Source organism: Nicotiana tabacum, chromosome 21 (assembly GCF_000715075.1).
Source record: "Nicotiana tabacum cultivar K326 chromosome 21, ASM71507v2, whole genome shotgun sequence".
In the NCBI taxonomy this organism is placed as follows: domain Eukaryota; kingdom Viridiplantae; phylum Streptophyta; class Magnoliopsida; order Solanales; family Solanaceae; genus Nicotiana; species Nicotiana tabacum.
The window spans coordinates 69,775,394-69,794,585 of record NC_134100.1 but is presented as its reverse complement, the minus strand read 5'-3'; the positions used below and the strand labels follow the sequence as shown (position 1 = coordinate 69,794,585).

Here is a 19,192-nt window from a genome sequence, read left to right as displayed (position 1 = left end):
GACTAGGTAAGCCTATCAATGCGGAATAATAATAAATATCTGAAATAATTAAACTACAATGCAAACAATTTCAACTCCCAAAACCCTGTAGAAATAAGTCACAAGCTTCTAAGAATTTATTCTCTATGTCTCTATACATCAGAGTCTAAAGCAAATAAGGAAGACACCATAGTAAGATAGAAGGGGACTCCGGAGTCTGCGGACGCTGGCAGATATACCTCGAAGTCTCCTTGTACTACTAGTTTACTGATGCGTGGTCTGATAAGATATACCTGAATTTGCACAAAAAGATGTGCAGAAGCGTAGTATGAGTACACCACAGCGGTACCCAGTAAATGCCAAACTTAACCTCGGTAGAGTAGTGACAAGGTCAGGTCAGGCCCTACTGGAGAATAAATAATGGCATGGTAAAATGTTTAAACGATATTATAAGAAAAAATGATAATGAAAATTAATCAAGTAGTATGTCACATTTAATTACATCAAATAATGGCAAATAAATACCTCGTGAAAACAAAACAGAATTCTTTTCAACTTTAAGAAAATCACAACAATAATCAAAGGCAACTGCGGCCATAAATCAATATCAACAAGGGCATTCCCGAGATACCGCCTCATAGTCCCAAATCAAAAACAAATTCACAATATCTCATTTTCTTATCTCACCGCGTGAGCCTTTACAATTTATTTTAAAGAAAATATTTTTCCCGAAATAGCATCCTGTGTTTTAGCCATCCTTATCATACCGCATGACTTTTAGTAGTTCCCCTTACTAGCCACGCATATCAAGCCACCTTTATCTCACCGCATGCATTTCAATACCCAGACCTTATACCACCGCATGCGTATCAATATCACTATTTGCACCTCAGGTGCTCAAATAATTTAACTTGCCAAAATAATTCATCAACAGTATTGTTCCACAATAAAGAGCTCACGACTCATGTCAAAATAACTCAACAATAATATTTTTCCACAATAAAGAGCTCACGGCTCATGTCAAAATAATTCAACAATAATATTTTTCCACAATAAAGATCTCGCGGCTCATGTCAAAATAATTCAACAATAATATTTTTTCACAATAAAGAGCTCAAGGCTCATGTCAAAATAATTCAACAATAATATTTCAAAATCTCTATCACAATGGGTACGAAAATCTTACAAAAATATTCAGGAGTAAATAATTCAGGAAAATAATATTTCAAAATCTTTAATACATTGCTTCAATATCAAGTTTAAAAATGTTAAATACTTCATATTAATAATATTTAATTTAAAGAAAGTCAACCTTCAAATAATGCACAAAATAAAAGAAACCAAGTTCTAACTAAACAGATAAAACAATTAGCAGGAAAAGGTCAAGCAAATTTAAAATATAAATATTAAATCAATAATGAAGAATATAATAAAATAAAATAATTTAATTAATGCGCAACAGTGATCTACACAATTTAAAACATAATCTTTCACATTTAGCCCGTGTACACACTCGTCACCTCGTGTGCACGACTTTCCACACATTACAATTATCAATCCTAGGGGAATTTCCCCCACATAAGGTTAGACAAGTCACTTACCTCGACTTGCTCCAATTTAATCAAGTATTATGCTTTTTCCTCGATTTTTCGACTCCGATCGACTCGTATCTAGTCATAATTAATTCAATACAGTCAACAAAAATTATAGTAATCAATTTCATAAGAAAATATTATATTTTTCAATAAAATCCGAAATTACCTCAAATTTTGCTCGTGGGGCCCACATCTCGGAATCCGGCGAAATTTACAAAATTCGATAACTCATTCAATTACGAGTCCACCCATACCAATTTTACCAAATTCCGATAACAAATCGACCTCCAAATCTTAAATTTTCGTTTTGGGAAGCTTTTGCAAAAATATTAAATTTTCTTCCATAAATTTATGGATTCATGATGTAAATGAGTATGGAATCATGAAATATAATCAATATAGGATAAGGAACACTTACCCCAATATTTTCCCGTGAAAATCGCCCAAGAACCGTGCTCCAAAAATCCAAAATAAAATGAATGAAATGACCATTTTTAGTCCTTAAGTTTTTACCCATCCGTCACTAAAAGTCCATTTTCCGTCACTAAAAGTCCATTTTTCATCATTAAAAGTCCACCAGAAACTGCTCTACCAGCCTTCCTTCAATCGATCATAACTTTATATACAAATATCCAAATGATAAATGGTTTAGCTTTCTGGAAACTAGAATCACACGACTACAACTTTCCTGTTTTGAAAATATTTCGATTCCTTATGAATTGCGAGATATAAGCTTCTAAAGTCAGCTCCACGCATCCGAAATTTCTGGCGAAATTTCTGGTGAAACTGCTCTACCAGCCCTCATTCAATCCATCATAACTTTCTGTACAAATGTCCAAATAATGAATGGTTTAACCTTATGGAAACTAGAATCAAACCACTAGAACTTTCATGTTTTGAAAATATTCTGATTCCTTATAAATTGCGCGATATAAGCTTCCAAAGTTTGGCTCCACACACCAGAAATATCTGGCGAAATTTCTGCAACCAACTTTCTTTGTCCGAAATCTATTCCGTTTACCTTCCGAAATCCACCCGAGACCATTGGGACCTTAACCAATTATTCCAACATGTCCCAAAATATAATTCGAACTTAGTCGAGGCTTCAAACCACATCAAACAACATTAAAACAACGAATCGCACCTCAATTCAAAATCTATGAACTTTGAACTTTCAAATTCTATATCTTGTGCCGAAACACATCAAATCAACTCGGAATGACTTCATATTTTGCGCACATGTCATAAATGACATAACAGACCTATTCCAATTTCCAGAATCGGATTCCGACCTCGATATCAAAAAGTTAACCCCCGGTCAAACTTCCTAAAAATTCAACTTTTGACATTTCAAGCCTAATTCCACTACGGACTTCCAAATAAAAGTCCGATCATGCTCCTAAGTTCAAAATCACCATACGGAGCTGTTGCAATCATCAGAATTCTATTCTGGGGTCGTTTGCACATAATTTGACATCCGGTCACTATTAGAACTTAAACTTTTAATTTTTCATCAAAACTCCATATCTCGGGCTAGGGACCTCAAAATTTAATTCCGGGCATACGCCTAAGTCCCAAATCACGATACGCACTACCGGAACTATCAAAACACTGATCCGAGTCTGTTTACTCAAAATATTGACCAAAGTCAACTCAATTGAGTTTTAAAGCTCTAATTCACATTTTAATTCATTTTTCACCTGAAAACTTTCCGAAAAATTTTACGGACTGTGCACGCAAGTCGAGGAATGATAAATAGTGCTTTTCGAGGTTTTAGAATACAAAATTAATTATTAAATTTAAAAATGACATTTTGGGTCATCATAGTAACTCTTGGCAGGCCCAATACCCAAGATCGACCCTCATTTTTGCTCATATTGTAATTTTACTTTACTGTGTTACCTCTTTCCAGATTACTTTTTTTCTTCTTGTTTTCTTGAATTCTTTTATCTTCATTTTTGTATTTTTTCTCTATGTACAATTCCATTTGTATTAGTTATTTAGATTTAAAAAGTATATTTGCTTAAGTTCTTTTGTTCTATATCTCAATTTCTTTTTTTTTAATATGCTTTTAATCATTTTTCTTTTTTTATTTAGTTAGTATTATTTTTTCCTTGAAAGGACCAAATATATTCAGTTTGATTATCATTTGTTTATTTATGCACCAAAAGATTTTGTAAAGCAAACCAAATTAATTCAAAATGGATCGAATTGAACTAAATTAATTTAAAATAGAGCGAACCGACAAAATGCATGTATACCCAAATTCAACCGCCTTGACTACTAGTTACTATACATTAAATGCAGTGGCACCCGTAACCATCAATTCCTGGATCCGCCTCTGGTTAAAGTATGAAGATGATGTATCAATTGATGATTGCGAAAGTCTACTATGTCTTGACTTGTTCATATCGACAAGATGGAAAAGCATACAGGAAGCTTTCGGACTCACAACAAAAATGGCTTGAAGATGATTTTGTGTGCCGCTCAATGATCCTGAATGCAATGAGTAATGCACGCTTCAATGTGTTTCACAAATGCTACCCTGCATATGAGTTGTGGGCTGCCATCTCGCGAAGGTATATAATAGAAGATGCTGGAAATAGATCCTTCTTAATTAATAAGTATATTGATTTTAAAATGGATGATTCCAAACGTGTTATTGATCAAGTAAATGAATTAAATGAAATTGCCTCTCAATATGCTGATGTGAGTGAGCCAATTACTGAGACTTTTCAAGTTTCTACTATTATTGGTAAACTTTCTCCTTCTTGGAAAGATTACCAGATGAAATTAAAGCACAAGACTAAGTCTCTAAATTTGGATCAATTACTTCAGCATATTCAAATTGAGTATGAGGCTAGAAATATAGATTTACTTGTTTACAATGGAAAGGATAAAGTGCATAATGTTGAAAATTCCACATCCTCCAAATCTGCTAAAACCAAGGTTAACAAGTTTCACAATGGAAACAAGACTTGTGATTATAAAAAAAGATTTGATTCCAAGAATGGTATTAGTAAGAAAAACAGAGGACCTTACTTTGTGTGTGGTAAGATGGGACATTTGGCTAGAGTTTGTAAATTTCGCAAAGGTAAGAAAGAAGAAGCCAATTTCATGGAGCAAGAAGAAGAAATGGTTGCTATTCTTACTGAAATTCTTATGATGGATAGCAATGAAGAATGGTGGTTAGATTTTGGAGCAACTTGCCATGTCACTCCATTCAAAAGTGGTTTCAAAACATATGAATATATGGGCAACTCCACCACTCGTGCTGTTATGGGAATTGGCACTGTGCAACTTCCGCTTTCTTCTAGAAAAGTTCTCACTTCTCACTCTCAAGAATGTTCATCACATTCTTGGAATTAGGAAGAGTCTTGTTTCTATTAAAAAACTTGATGATTATGGTTTTAGAGTAGTATTTGTTTCCCAGAAAGTTATTATTTCTAAGAACGAATCATTTGTTGGGAAAGTTTATGCAAAAGACATATGTATGTTTTAAGTATGAATAAAGTTTCAAGTGCTTCTGCTTATATTGTTGATGATGTGAATGTTTTTTGGCATTATAGATTAGGTCATATAGGTAGTAATGCAATAAATCACATGATTTCATATGATTATATTCCTAAATCTTCACACATTTATACTACCAATAATTGTGAATGTTGTGCACAAGCAAAAATCACTAAGTCACCTTTTAAATCAGTTTTTAAAACGACATCTTTTTTAGAAGTTGTGCACACTGATTTATGTGACAACAAAGATCATTTGACTAGAGGGGTTAAAAGATATTTTGTGACTTTCATTGACGATTTTTCAAAATATACATATGTTTATTTGCTTAGAGTAAAAGATGAGACTTTTGAAAAATTTAAAATCTGTAAAGAAGAAATAAAAAATAAGACTAATAAGAAAATTAAAAGGATAAGATCTGATAGAGGTGGCAAATTTCTTTCAACCCAATTTATTTCATTAATTTTGTGAACAACATGGAATAGTAGGAGAATTTTCTGCTCCTAACTCTCCTCCACAAAATGGAGTTGCCGAAAGGAAGAGTAGGACACTTTTAGAGATGGTTAGTGCAATGCTTCTACATTCTAAGTTGCCTGACAGTTTTTGGGGTGAAACTCTATATACTGCATGTCATATAACTAATAGAATTTTACAAAAAAGGACAAGATAAATTACCTTATGAGTTGTAAATAGAAAATCAAATATCAGTTATTTTAAAGTTTGGGGATGCATTGCATATGCATTAGATGCAACACTAAAAAGACCCAAGTTAGGCAGCAAGACAATTAAATCTATTTTCTTTGGCTATTTCATGCATAGTAAGGCATCTAGATTTCTTAATTTGCATACTAACAGTGGTTTGAATCTGTTCATGCTATTTATTTTGAGCATTTAACTATTAAAGATGTTGATGCATTAGAACTATAGAAAGATTTGTCAAATGAATTAAAAACAAATATTCAAACAAGAGATGATGTAGCTTCTACTTCTTTACCCGTGCCTGTAAGGTACTCTTCTCTTAGCACACATGCAAATACAATTAGTCCTGAATCTACTGAGGTAAGGAGAAGTAAGAGACGTAGGATAGAAAAAGATCTAGGTCCTGGAATGTTTATATATTCAATAGAAGAGGATCCTAGAACTTATCAAGAAGCTATGTCACTACCTGATGCTAATATTTGGAAAAAGGCTATGGATGACGAAATTAAATCTATTCATGATAATAATAATACATGGACCTTGGCAGAACTTCCTCCTAATACTAAGATTGTTGGTTCTAAATGGGTCCTGAAGAAGAAACTTAAAGCTGTTGGAAGTATAGATAGATATAAAGTAATATTAGTAGCAAAAGGTTATAGCCCGAAAGAAGGTTTTGACTACTTTGAAATATTTTCTCATGTTACTAACATTACTACTATTAGAGTCATGTTTGCTATTGCTTCGATGTATAATTTGAAAGTACATCAGATGGATGTCAAAACAACATTTCTCAATGGTGAGTTAGATGAAGAAATTTACATTCAACAACCTAAAGGTTATGTTGTGAGTGGAGAAGAACACAAGGTATGTAAACTTAACAAATTTTTATATGGTCTTAAACAAGCACCTAGACAATGGTATAAAAAGTTTAAAAAGGAGATAAGATCTATTGGCTTTAAATGTAGTAAAGCAGAAAATTGTATTTTTTATAAATGCAATGACAATCATAAAGTTCTTATTATTTTATATGTTGACGATTTACTTATATTTGGTTCTAACATAGCATGTGTTAATGAAACCAAAAAATTTCTTATGCAAATCTTTGATATCAAAGATTTAGGTCCTGTAGATGTGATACTAGGTATTAGAGTAATTAGAAAAGAAAATGAATTTATTCTTACACAATCACATTATATTGAGAAGTTGCTTAAAAAATTTAATTTTGTAGATTGTAAACCTAGTAAAACTCCTCTTGGTCCTCATATTAATTTAACGCCTAACGCTGATGAACCTATTAATCAAGGAGAGTATGCTAAGATAATTGGTAGTTTAATGTATGTGATGAATAGTACTAGGCATGTGTTGTTGGTATGCTGAGTAGATTTACTAGCAATCCTAGTCATGAGAATTGGAAAGCTATTAGCAAATTAATGAGATATTTGAAGCATACATTAAACTATGGTTTACATTATAAGTGTACTTCTTCTGTTCTGGAATGTTGCAGTGATGTCAACTGGGCTTCCGATAGAAGCAACTCTACGTCTACTAGTGGCTGGTTACTCACTGTAAGAGGAGCTATAGTGGCTTGGTCCTCTAAGAAACAATCTTGCGTTGCACTATCGTCAATGAAATCTGAATTTATATCTATGTCTCTTGCTAGCAGAGATATTCTATGGATTAGGAGATTCATGAAGTGCTTACCATTTATTAATATTCCTAAAGGACCTATTACTTTATATTGTGATAATCAAGCTGCAATTCACAATACAAAGAACGAGAGGATGTCTGGCAATAGCAAGCATATTGCCATGAGATGCAATCATGTGAGAAGTCTTGTGAAGAAAGGTAAAATTGCTATTCCTTTAAAGTTACATGTTTGACTATATGCACTGATTTCCACAATGAGAAGGCTGAACTTTGTTCTTTAACAGTTTCTTAGATTAAAGAGGAGTGGTAGAGCGGTTGTGGACACTCTTGATGAGACTGCTAATACAAGTATAAGAAAGTGAGAGTCCGGTTCTTATGGATTTGATGGTGAATCCTAGAGTACTTGCTAAAACAAGATTGAGTGCAAGTGTCACGGACCGACTTTCTTACGCTCGTTAGTGGCACAGAATAGCCCGTGCGGTGCCTGCAGTTCCCCTCGCTGCAGGCCAGCCTTTCCTTTTCCAGGTTTTCCAAGCACGATCATGTGCCTGCTGTGAAGCTTGCCTAGAAGGCCTGCTCCAATTGTGCCGCCCGTATGATGTCTAGGCTCTTGGCCTCGACTAGATGTGGCACTTCTCGTCTTAGGATTGTAATCCATGCACGCCCTGAGGGTTGGCTAAGGACATGTCTTGTCCTTCGCTTAGAACTGAGCATCGCTCTCGCGTGCATAGTCCAATTCTCAAGCTTGATACTCGTCTCGTGCATCTGCACCCAGCTTGTGCTTCGCCCGAGTAAGGCAATCTTTAGTCCTTGGCCATTGTCATGTCACTACAAGAAAAATCTCAATTTATGGGGGTTTATTTAGGGAGGTCATAAGAAACCCCACTATTCGTTAGTTTTGTGGAGTTTGTACCAATCTCCTCAAAATAATTGTGTTTGTCGAGGTTTATGTATAGGGGTTGTAAAAGAACCCCACTAAAAGCCAATCAAAATTTTAAATCTTTATGTTTCCCGCGATCTTCTTAATCCAACTATGACCAATTCCCTCCATTCCTTTTTCTTTTTGATATTCCTTCATTTTTTTGCTCTGTAAAAATTCATAAAATAATAGTTGCTGCTCAACCTCATTTTTCATATTTCTCTGCTCTCATCGCTGCTGCCCAACCGTTGTCGCTCTGTCTCCCTATCGCAGGCCACCATCCCCAGAACCCAGGTATTACAACTCATCTCTCGCTACTCTCTCTCTCTCTCTCTCTCTGTCGCTGCCCATAGACTTCGTCAGTTAAACCCTAATTTTGCTAGTGGGAAATTAAAGGTGGAAAAATATTCACTGGGTTTATTTTCCAAGAATTGATTGAGCATAACTCGTCCAGGTTTTGTTTCCTTGCGTTTTTTATTGATATGCTGCAGATCCCACTTAATATTTTACCATTGTGAAGTCAGCAATAGTTTACCATTGTGAAGTCATCAATAGACTTAGTGCTCTTTGCTTCACTATTCTACAACTCTACAAGGTATAACAAATCCCTGTTTTGATTCTTACCATTATAATTTTATATTCTTTCTGTTGTTTTAATCTTATTCTTATGTACAGACAAATATAATCATTGTTGATATGTGACTTGTGAGATTATTTTTACTGTATTTTCTTATGTGCATAGTGCAGGCCAATTGTTTGATGAAATACACTTATTCTCCCATTGAACTCTGCAAGCAAATAAAAGGACTAAAATAAGCCTATGTATAGCAGAAATTTGAAGCTACATGATTGGAGATGCAATAGTCTATGTATGAGGTAAACCTCACCTCTCTAAATTAACTTTTCTTTATATATAATTGGTGACATCATATGTTTGATAATTCTCTTTTTTTATTAACAAGGTCTTATGTAAGCTTCCTCTGTTACTCAACTGATCCTCTCAAGTAAGAGGCATTTTCCACACCAACTGAAAGTTTGACTTTTGAGCTTTAGGCTGGTTGAATAAATTGAACTATGACAATATTCATCAACCAAAATAAAAAAATTAAAGAATAAAAGTCATGATTATAAATTGTAGATGTTGCTATGACTATTGCATAGTGCTTCATTTCCTATTAAGATACCCAATGCACGACCAATAACTTCGGGTTCCCAATAAATAGGTGCTTGCATCTTTTTGCTACAAAACAAGTCCATTGGGTTTAATAGGGGGAAAGGTTAGGGAAAGACTATATATACTTGCCCCTCCTATAATAGGGAGGTGTAAGCCTCGAAAGCCTTTGGTACTTCGGTAGGGTCGGACGGCTTTCTTTGCCCCAGCTTGGCGAATCGCATCCCCACACAACGACATTCTTTGTTTGTGCGCCCCTTACCTCGTGGCATACAACCGAAACGACTCCCGCTAGATAGCCGCCCCTTTCTCTCTTTTTACAGCCTCGTGGACGGACGAAAGAAGGGAAGTTACAGAACGGGGCAGTGAAGGCTCGCGAAGTAGACAGCAAACCTCTCGCTGGTTTTTGGAATTCGACATCAGGAAGTATTTTCACACCATCGACCGACTTTTCCTTTGTTATAGAAATTCACAGACAACATTCTGGAACTTCCGGCGAAGGCTTCCAAAGGAGACCAGCTTTCCATACTAGTTGTTACCTTATGCTGCCATTTTTCCAATATTATTATCCTTACTCACCTCATGTTATTAGAAATTTGTAGTAGTTGGGACATACTTCATACTTCAACTTCTCGTAGTGATTAATAAAATGCAAGAAGTTACAGGAACTATATTCTAATTTTTGCAATTGGGTGGGAGCTTTGTACTTTATATTCTGCCTGGCAAGGATTTATATTCTATATTTATCTTTGATAGTCGAAATGGTTAGTGAGAATTCATATATCTAACCACACTAGCTTGAAAATTGAGGCGTAATAGTAATAGTTGTTGTAGTACAACTGTTGTAGTCCTTAGTTTTATTAGGAGACTACTCTCTTCTTATAAAAAAAAATATTTACTTCATTTTTTCAGTCGCGTGAGATTTATGTTTGTCCCTGTTTGAGCTCCTAAGCATTTATTTTATTTTCAGTATAATAAAATATGGCTGTTGGATTTTCATGTTAGTCAAGGGAATAAATAATGAGGTAGAACTTTGTCAATATGTTTCCTACAAGCTCAAGTGCAGTTTTAATTCTAAGGCTGCTTTCCTCTGGAAGGTTATGACTTCTGAGAAAGCTTACTAGTTGAAAATTATTTGTAATAGTAGGTATAGCTATGGAAAGAAAAAGTTTATTTAGTGTGCTTTTACGTATAAGTTGAACGTTCCTTTGCCATAAAACTTATCCTGTTCAACCAGGTACAATTAAATCCAAGACAAACTCTATGTCTAGTACCATAACGAGAATAAGTACTACTGTATAGTTTACGACTTCAACAAACTCATACTTTTCCATTGATTTAGTGTTGTCATGAATGATGAAAAATGAGTGGCCTTGTTGTAGCTCATCAATATGCTTTTTTCTTTGGTTTGTCAAAAGTAAAAAATGAGTAGCCTTCAACAAACTCTGAGTTATGGATGGTATAGTACTCAATAAAATTGTGGTTACTTTGATGTCAAAATGCTTCGCTTTTAATGTGTTATTAATTGCCTTTGTTTGATGTTAAAATGTATCACTTCAAAAGCATTACACTTTGCATGTATGTTCATTGCTTTAAAGTTTACATTTGCCGAATGTGCTTTTATGTATAATCTTTTGGGTTTTCTTTTCATAGTTAGGGAGGGTGAATTGAAGCACATGGATGCAGCACAACTGAGAGAGTATGGTCACAACATGGTTAAAATTCATTGCTGATTATTACAACATTGAGAACTCCCTTTTCTTAGTTAAGTTCAGGTTTTTATAACCCATCAATTTCTTTGCCATTTGTATCATTACCATGCTATTGCGGTATTGCCAAGAGTTAATAGTTTTCTTAAGAGTTTTAGTACCTGCCTGTCAGTTGTGTTTCGGCAGTCTCTGGAGTCTTAGCTAGAGAGCAGTACTCTATTCTATTTAGAATAAATGGTGGAGCTAAATGTTATAATAAATAATATATATACAGTTTTTACTATCCTATCTAGTTGGTCACCATATTAGATATCATACTTGATAATAGATTTGTTTAATTTGGTATGGATTTAAATTTGTAATGTTTCTCACAATGGTTGTTTCTAACAGAATTTGACTTATATTATAACTTATTCAATAAAATTATATATTTAACTGTGGCAAAATGAACTACCACTAATTGTTTTTGAACATTAATATCATATTTGGGAGGTATAAAATCCCATATATATTTTTTAATGCTGAAATCATATTGTGGGGGTTTAAAAATCCCCGAAATATTTTTTTTTAAACACTAAAACCATATTAATGGAGGTTCTAAACCGTCACAAATTGATTTATAAACCCCCACAATGTAAAAAGTCATTTTGCGACGGTCGTCGTGGAGGTTTTCAAAAACCACCTCAAATATGCTCGTGGCGAACATAACTGTGGCGTTTTTAAAAACCGCCTCAATATAATTTTGTGGGGGTCAAAAATCGTCACAAATTGACAAAATAACCCCCATAAATTGAGCCTTTTCTTGTAGTGTGCGTCTTTAGTGGCATGCCCATACATAGCCCCCGCGACACACTTTCATCCTGAATAGTGCAGTGTCGCCCCACAACTACACGTTTAGGCCAACGGACCCTTGCTCGCATAGCTGACCCCAATCTATGCTTACAAGTCAACACATGAGGCCCCTAAGATAGGTGTATCAAATATCCAATTGACACGGAGATCTTTGTCCACTATTTCGGTAGCCCGCGGGGCATACCCATTCCACATATCGAGCCTCCAGCACCGTTTGGTGCCCCACCCATATGGATACCTATAACACTCCTTTGAGTCATCCAGGCAGGCCCTTGAGGTTCTCCCTCAAGGTCACTCATTCTGTACGGCTTGGTGGCAGTACGCATGGGGAGGCAGGTTGAGCTTCAATATCTATACCCCCCTTATATATGCTTAAAATTAAAAAGCCTAAGTTTCCTGAGTAGACAGGTCTATGTCAGAGAATCAGAATGACTCTTTCTCACCGGATATGAACAAAGTCACAACCACAAAATGTGGGTTGTGACATCCTCCCACACTCATTCTGTTATCGTCCTCATTGGCACATAAAGGCCTACGACATCCCGGAGTCTGCCCCCTCAGGTATGTACATCGCGGCTCCCTTAGTCCTGTGGGTCAGACTTCCTCGATGTCCTGCTCAAAAAGGAGTCGTGCCCCTTGCACTTCTCCCCAAGTATCTTCCAAGCGTTCCTCTCACTTCACCTCCTTTCGGTGTTTACTTGGAAAGTACCTCCGTACTTGCACCCTCTGGTGTCTAACTTTGTGGTGACCCATACCATGACCCTCACGGCCTTTATGTCCGTCTGAAGCTCTTCCCTCAATGGTAAGCACATCAGCGTGCTCTTTGGCGTGGCTCTTGTAGCTTAATCATTCTCGTAGCCTTTTCACACTCTCTGGCATAGCTCTCGTAGCTCCATCGCTACCATAGCCATTTCCTTGCCCTCATTACCTTTGAAGACTTGCTCGCTTCCGGACTCACAATTTCGCCCCAATGCCTCTTGCATAGGCGGATCCTCCCACATTCAATGTGAAGGACACTTCTTAGTGCACTCATCCCACTTGGCATTCGGCCAGCTCTTGGGACGTACTCTTGGTGAGTACTACATTCTCAAAGTCATAGAATCGCCACATTCACGAACAAAGCTCTTTGTTTTTCAACTGTTACTTCCTCAACAAGTACCCAATATTCCTGGTATTACGTCTGTACTCGTCCTATAGTCAAGAACTCTCTTGGTTCTGCTAGCACGACTTCCTGGTCCGGTGTGCTTCATACTTGGCCCCATCTCAGTGGTCCCCGATCATTCGGTATACCCCTTTTTTAGAATGACACCTTCCAACATGGAAATCCGCCCAATTCTGAAGCTTTGCTATTTCCTTCGAATTCGTCTTCTCACCTTGACAATGCCTTCAGGCAGTTCACAAGTCTATCCCGTAGGAAGGACACTCAACCGATGCGATGCATGCATCCTTGGCAAGATTTCCGCTGCAATCATACCCAAAGTTTATAGTGCACGGTTCCCACTCTTTGCAATATAGTTGTTCGACCTGGAAAATACGGCCTTTTTTTGACCACCCGACTCATCGGCATATCACCATCAGGTTCTCGATCTCTGGTGGCATATGAACATTAATCTCTGCTTTGACATGATCTCCGCACTGACATCCAAAATGCGCTCGCCATCTCAACTCTTGCCTTGACATTGTGTCATGGCATAGTATGGCCTTAATCAGTTCTGATACCACGTGTCACAGGCCGACTTTCTTATGCTCGTCAGCGGCACCGAATAGTGCATGCGGCGCCTGCAGTTCCCCTCGCTGCAGGTCTACGCCAGATAATCAGAAGGACTCTTTCTCACCGGATCTGAACGAAGTTACAACTCCAAAATGCGGGTTGTGACAGCAAGGCCCATATTAATCGGCGCCGCTATTGCAGAACAAGAACTCATATATGATACGAATATGAATTTATATTCATATTCATTCTAAAGGTTCAAAGCTAGTTAGCTACCTTTAGTTATGTGTTATACAAATACCCAATATCATCCATCCTTTGTTTTGTGTCCGCATATTATTATTTGTTAGTTATATATATATATATATATATATATATATATATATATATATATATATATATATATATATATATATATATATATATATATATTACTTAATAATAATATAATATTTATTTAAAAAACAGGAAAAAGAATTCTATCTTAAATTTGAATTCAACTGTTGCCTTCTGTGAAACTAACTGATGTATTTTTTTATGAGTAACTAACTCTTTGTTAGCTGCTTGTTTAAATTTAAATAAAGCACCCATTGGCAAAGGTCATAAACCTTGTCTATATAAAGGGTATTCTATAGAAGTCTCAAATAACTTCTAAGCAATGTTATATACAACATCTCTCTATCTATCATTAGATCTATTTATATACATCAAATCTTCGTTAATTACTTTCTTCAAAATCCTTCATTCTTTTGGGATGAGTTCTTGTGGTGGGGAAATCAAAGAGTGCGACTTTGATTTCTAGAGTAGGTGAATTATTAAAATACCCCAAGAATAATTTAGGCAAAAGCAAAAAAATTCAACAAAGACTATATAGAAGAAATTTATTAAACTAGGGAGAGAACGTGGTAGGAGGCTTTTTCATAACTCATAAACTCTTGAATCTCTCTATATCATAGTTATCTCTCTACAATAGAAAATATGTAGTAACACCCCTATTTATAATACTACAAACTAATTTTGACTAGACTAATAAAACCTATTCCAATATGAATTTGGTAAATAAACCTAACTAGACATGAATTAAATAAACTACCAAATATTAAATTCTAGACAACTTAGGAATACTAATTAATCTTGGTTTAGTTTCCAACAGCCTCCCTTAAACTAAGATCTTCAAATTTGATCATGCCCAACATCTTCTTCAACTTGATGAATAACTCCAATTTTAGTGACTTTGTGAAAATATAGCAACTTGCTCTCCAGTCTTGCAATACTCAATAACCATCTCCTTGTCTTGAACCAAGTCACAAATAAAGTGAAATTTGATATCAATGTGTTTGCTACGCCCATGAAAAAATTGGATTCTTTGTTAACTCAATTACAGACTTGCTATCACAAAAAATTATTGTAGGATTGTCTTGCTTGTGTTGAAGAAATCCAAGCATTCTTCTTAACCACAATGCTTGTGTAGCACTACTTGATGCAGCCATGTACTCTGCTTCAGTTGTTGATAAAGCAACAACTTGTTGCTTTTTGGAAGACCAAGAAAATATACTAGAACCCAAATAAAATACATAGCCAGAATAACTTTTTTTTTGTATCGTATCACCAGCCCAATCATTGTCTGTAAATCCCACAAGACTACTATCATTAGTCTTTGAATAAAATATACTATAAGTCTGCGTACCTTGAATATATCTCAAAATTCTCTTTGCTGCTTGTAAGTGGGATTGTCGTGGAGTCTCCATAAATCTGCTAATTAATCCAACTCCATAAGTAATATGAGGACTTGTAGAAGTCAAGTACCTTAGACTCCCTACCAATTTTCTAAAATATGTAGCATCAACAAAGTCACCAGTCCCATCTCTAACCAACTTCAATTTTTCTTCAACAGGGGTCAAAATTAATTTAGCTTTATCCATATTAAATCTCTTTAGAATATCACCCGCATATTTTTTCTGAGAGATAAATATTCCATTATCTAATTGAGATACCTCAATGCCAATAAAATAAGACATTAAACTAAAATCAGTCATCTCAAGCTGGCTAATCATTGCCTCCCTAAACTCAGAAATTAATTTAAGATTATTGCCAGTAAAAATTAAATCATCCACATATAAGCACACAATGAGAATATCTTCGCCACACTTGAATTTGATATATAAAGTATGCTCATATGGATATTTCTGAAATCCATGTCCAATAAAATAAGAATCAATACGAGTGTACCAAGCTCTAGGTGCTTGTTTCAATCCATATAATGCCTTTTTCAGCCTATAAACTTTATTTTCTTGACCTCTTTTGACATAACCAGCAGGCTACTCAACATACACTTCTTTTTCAAGTACACCATTTAAGAAAGCAGATTTCACATCCATTTGAAAAAATTTTCAGCAATTATTAACAGCAAGAGAAATTATCATACGAATAGTATCAAATCTAGCAACAAGTGCAAATACCTCAAAGTAATCAATACGTGCCTTCTGCTTGTATCCTTTAACAATTAATCTTGCCTTAAAGCGATCCACTTCTCCAGTTGGTTTGAACTTGTTCTTGTATACCCACTTGACTCCAATTGGTCTTTTTGAGGGTGGTAAAGTAATCAATTCCCATATATTATGTTTCTCAATAGCATGAATTTCTTCATTCATTGCATGAACCCACCGATCATCTTTAACAGCTTCCTCAAAAGTAACAGGATCACAATCTGCAAATAAGGCAAAACTTACAATATCTTCATTGGATAAATTATTATCATCGCCAATAACATAATCTTGCAAACGAGCTGGTAATTGGTATTGTCTTTGCGGGCGACTGGACATCTCTGCTTGAACAGGATCACTGCACGTTCCTCTTGATGTCTGTGATATGTCATAGAATTTTGGCACTTTTGATACTAATTGCATAGACTTTAGCTCGTCTTTTAAAGAATTTTTAGTTATTTCTTATGAAGTTTTGGTGTTTTGCAGTGTACCAGACTTGAAGAACCAAGAACATGGAAAAGAAGATAAAAACCCATAGAAGGGCAGAAATGCGGCAGGTCTGCGACCGCAGAAGTGATGTGTGAGCCGCAAACCAACCGCATACTGAAGCAGGTGGTCCATCTCTTGAAGAGAGAAATATGCGGTCTCATAACGCTTCTGCGGACCGCATAATGACCGCATAAGTGCAAAAGGAGATTCTGCGAGAGCACTTTTGCGACGCAGTCTGCGGTCATGTAATCAATATGCAGACCGCATAATGGATCTGCGATGGGGAACTGGGCAACTAGGCGTGCAATTATGTGGCAACTTTGTATTTCTGCGGACTGCATACATGATCTGCGACCCATTCACGGTCACAGATGTGTTCTACAGGGGCATATTTGTCTAAATTTGACCCCGACTTTTGGCCCATTATAAATAGATTTACTAGGATTTTTGTGGGACATATGATCTGAAAAAACGACTACTTTTAGAGCATTGAATACACCATTATTTTGGAAGCTTTTGAAGAAAGAATCTTGTATCTTTGTAAGTTTTATGACTTCATTTATTGCTTTGTTCTTGGATTCTAGTATGGGTAGCTAGTTTTAAATACCAAGGTTGTGAGCCCTAAATGGGTGTAATGTTAATGGGTGTTTACCATTGAATATATATATAATGGTTGGTTGGTATTTATTCATTTCTCATGCTTCATTTAATGTTGGTGGTTGCAAACATTGACTAATGCCATTTCATCCTATCTTTACTTGGAAAAGTGGGTTAGGATTTGGTAGAGTTGAGTATCTAAAACTCAAGACTTTAAACCTTGTTTAGTAGAATTGCTTAGGAATAAGTGGGTTCTATTTGGCATAAATTGGTTGTTCTTAATTGTAACTCTTTTATATTTGGGAAAATCATAAAGAGAAAATACTACCTAACTATTGGAAAATATTGGGTAGTCATTTAGAAACCATTTGCATATCAAAGGACCTTTCATTAGGAATATATCATATTAACACTGATAGCATTATATTCTATTGATGGGGACACAACCTTGGTTTCCTTAATCAAATTAATTACATTCTCATAACAAAATAGTTTTCTCGATAACTCATAATTACAACACTTTCTTTTAAGCTAACGGAGTAGGATTACGACTTAAGTCAAGTTTTACACTATTTAAGTAATCTTTTCTCAACTATTCCCCGAGGGATTCGACCCCAACCTAGTTGGGTTATTATATTTGATATAGACCGCCTTACACCATTTATTTAGGTGTAATTTGAGCGTATCAAATTTTGGCGCCGTTGCCGGGGAATACGGTTTTGAAATTACTATTTAGTGTGTGTTTACTTTACGTTTTCTTCTACTCCATCACACTTTGCTTGCTTTGCTTGGTGTTACTAGGTAAACATGGCTGAGTTAGAAGAAGAGAACTCTTTTGCGGATATAGATGAGTATATTGAGGATACAAATGCCATTGTCCCTCCAAGAGTTGATGCTGCTAACTTCAAGGTGGAACACTATCTAATCCTAATGCTCAAAGCAGAGGGGTTTTTCAGAAATTCCATCGATGATAATCCGACACAACATCTCAGAAACTTCTTGGGTGTGTGTGCGATGCACAAGCAGAATCACATTTCAGATGATGCCCTAAGGCTGAGGGTGTTCAAGTACTCACTAACTGGAGAGGCAAGGAAATGAATCCAAAATCTAACACCTAATTCCATTCATACTTGGCCGGAACTCGTTCGAGCTTTCCTAGTTAAATGGCTCCCGCAAAGCAAGAAGTCAGAGCTCTGGGATAAAATTTTCTTCTTCAAGCAACTACCGGGAGAGCATCTACATGAGACATGGGATGGATTCAAGTTATATTTAGTGAGGTCACCGAATCATGGTTTTCCAGACAGCATCTTGTTGGAGAAGTTTTACATGGCCGTGGATCCTTTGACTCAATGCATGGCTAAAAATGTAGCTGATGGATCCTTTATGGATAAAACATTTGCAAGGGTCACACAAATTCTTGACAAGATGGCAGAACATAACCAAGCTTGGCACTCAGAAGACACTATAGGTGGAATTGCATATGGTACTCCTTCCTTGACCAACATGATTAAGGAGAACCAAGAAAGAGATCAAGTAATTTTCGGGCTTGCTACCAATATCAATGTGTTGACCAAGATTTTTATTGAAAGCCAAATAAAAAAAGTGAATGTTGTGGAAGATGTGCAACCCTTGTCAAACGAGGATTACGAGAAAGCAAATTATGTCAACAACGCTCAAGGTGGTTACCAAAGGCAACCCTACCAAGGTCCTGGGCAACAAATCAATGGAGGTCTAACCTGCAAGGTCAAGGCCATCAACAGTGGAGAAATGATCAAGGTAGTTTAAATCAAGGTAATTGGATTAACAATAATAACAACTATTCAAATCG

The 19,192-nt window shown here is 35.9% G+C and overlaps 1 protein-coding gene and 1 long non-coding RNA gene across 3 annotated transcripts; both read left to right on the top strand.

The window, feature by feature from the left end:
- Positions 1 to 3,926: 3,926 nt before the first annotated feature.
- On the top strand, positions 3,927 to 7,795 carry LOC107763399 (uncharacterized). The gene is made up of 6 exons (XM_075241869.1): positions 3,927 to 4,806; positions 4,892 to 5,065; positions 5,573 to 5,649; positions 6,015 to 7,120; positions 7,291 to 7,609; positions 7,718 to 7,795. Exons 1-6 carry the CDS (start codon positions 3,927 to 3,929, stop codon positions 7,793 to 7,795), a joined length of 2,634 nt encoding a protein of 877 aa, XP_075097970.1.
- Positions 7,796 to 8,341: 546 nt separating this feature from the next.
- LOC107763408 (uncharacterized) lies at positions 8,342 to 11,511 on the top strand. Of its 2 annotated transcripts, XR_001643018.2 has the most exons (4): positions 8,342 to 8,646; positions 8,844 to 8,947; positions 9,100 to 9,228; positions 11,177 to 11,511. It is a non-coding gene; the product is annotated as an uncharacterized LOC107763408 (long non-coding RNA). The 2 variants fall into 2 exon arrangements; XR_012704657.1 differs by having other exon boundaries at positions 8,342 to 8,947.
- Positions 11,512 to 19,192: the final 7,681 nt, after the last annotated feature.

Coding starts and splice junctions, on each gene's coding strand:
- LOC107763399 (XM_075241869.1), top strand. CDS start 3,927: ATGAAGATGATGTATCAATTGATGATTGCGAAAGTCTACTATGTCTTG. Junction 4,807..4,891: donor TGTCACTCCATTCAAAAGTG/GTTTCAAAACAT, acceptor GCTTTCTTCTAG/AAAAGTTCTCACTTCTCACT. Junction 7,610..7,717: donor TTGCCATGAGATGCAATCAT/GTGAGAAGTCTT, acceptor GTTCTTTAACAG/TTTCTTAGATTAAAGAGGAG.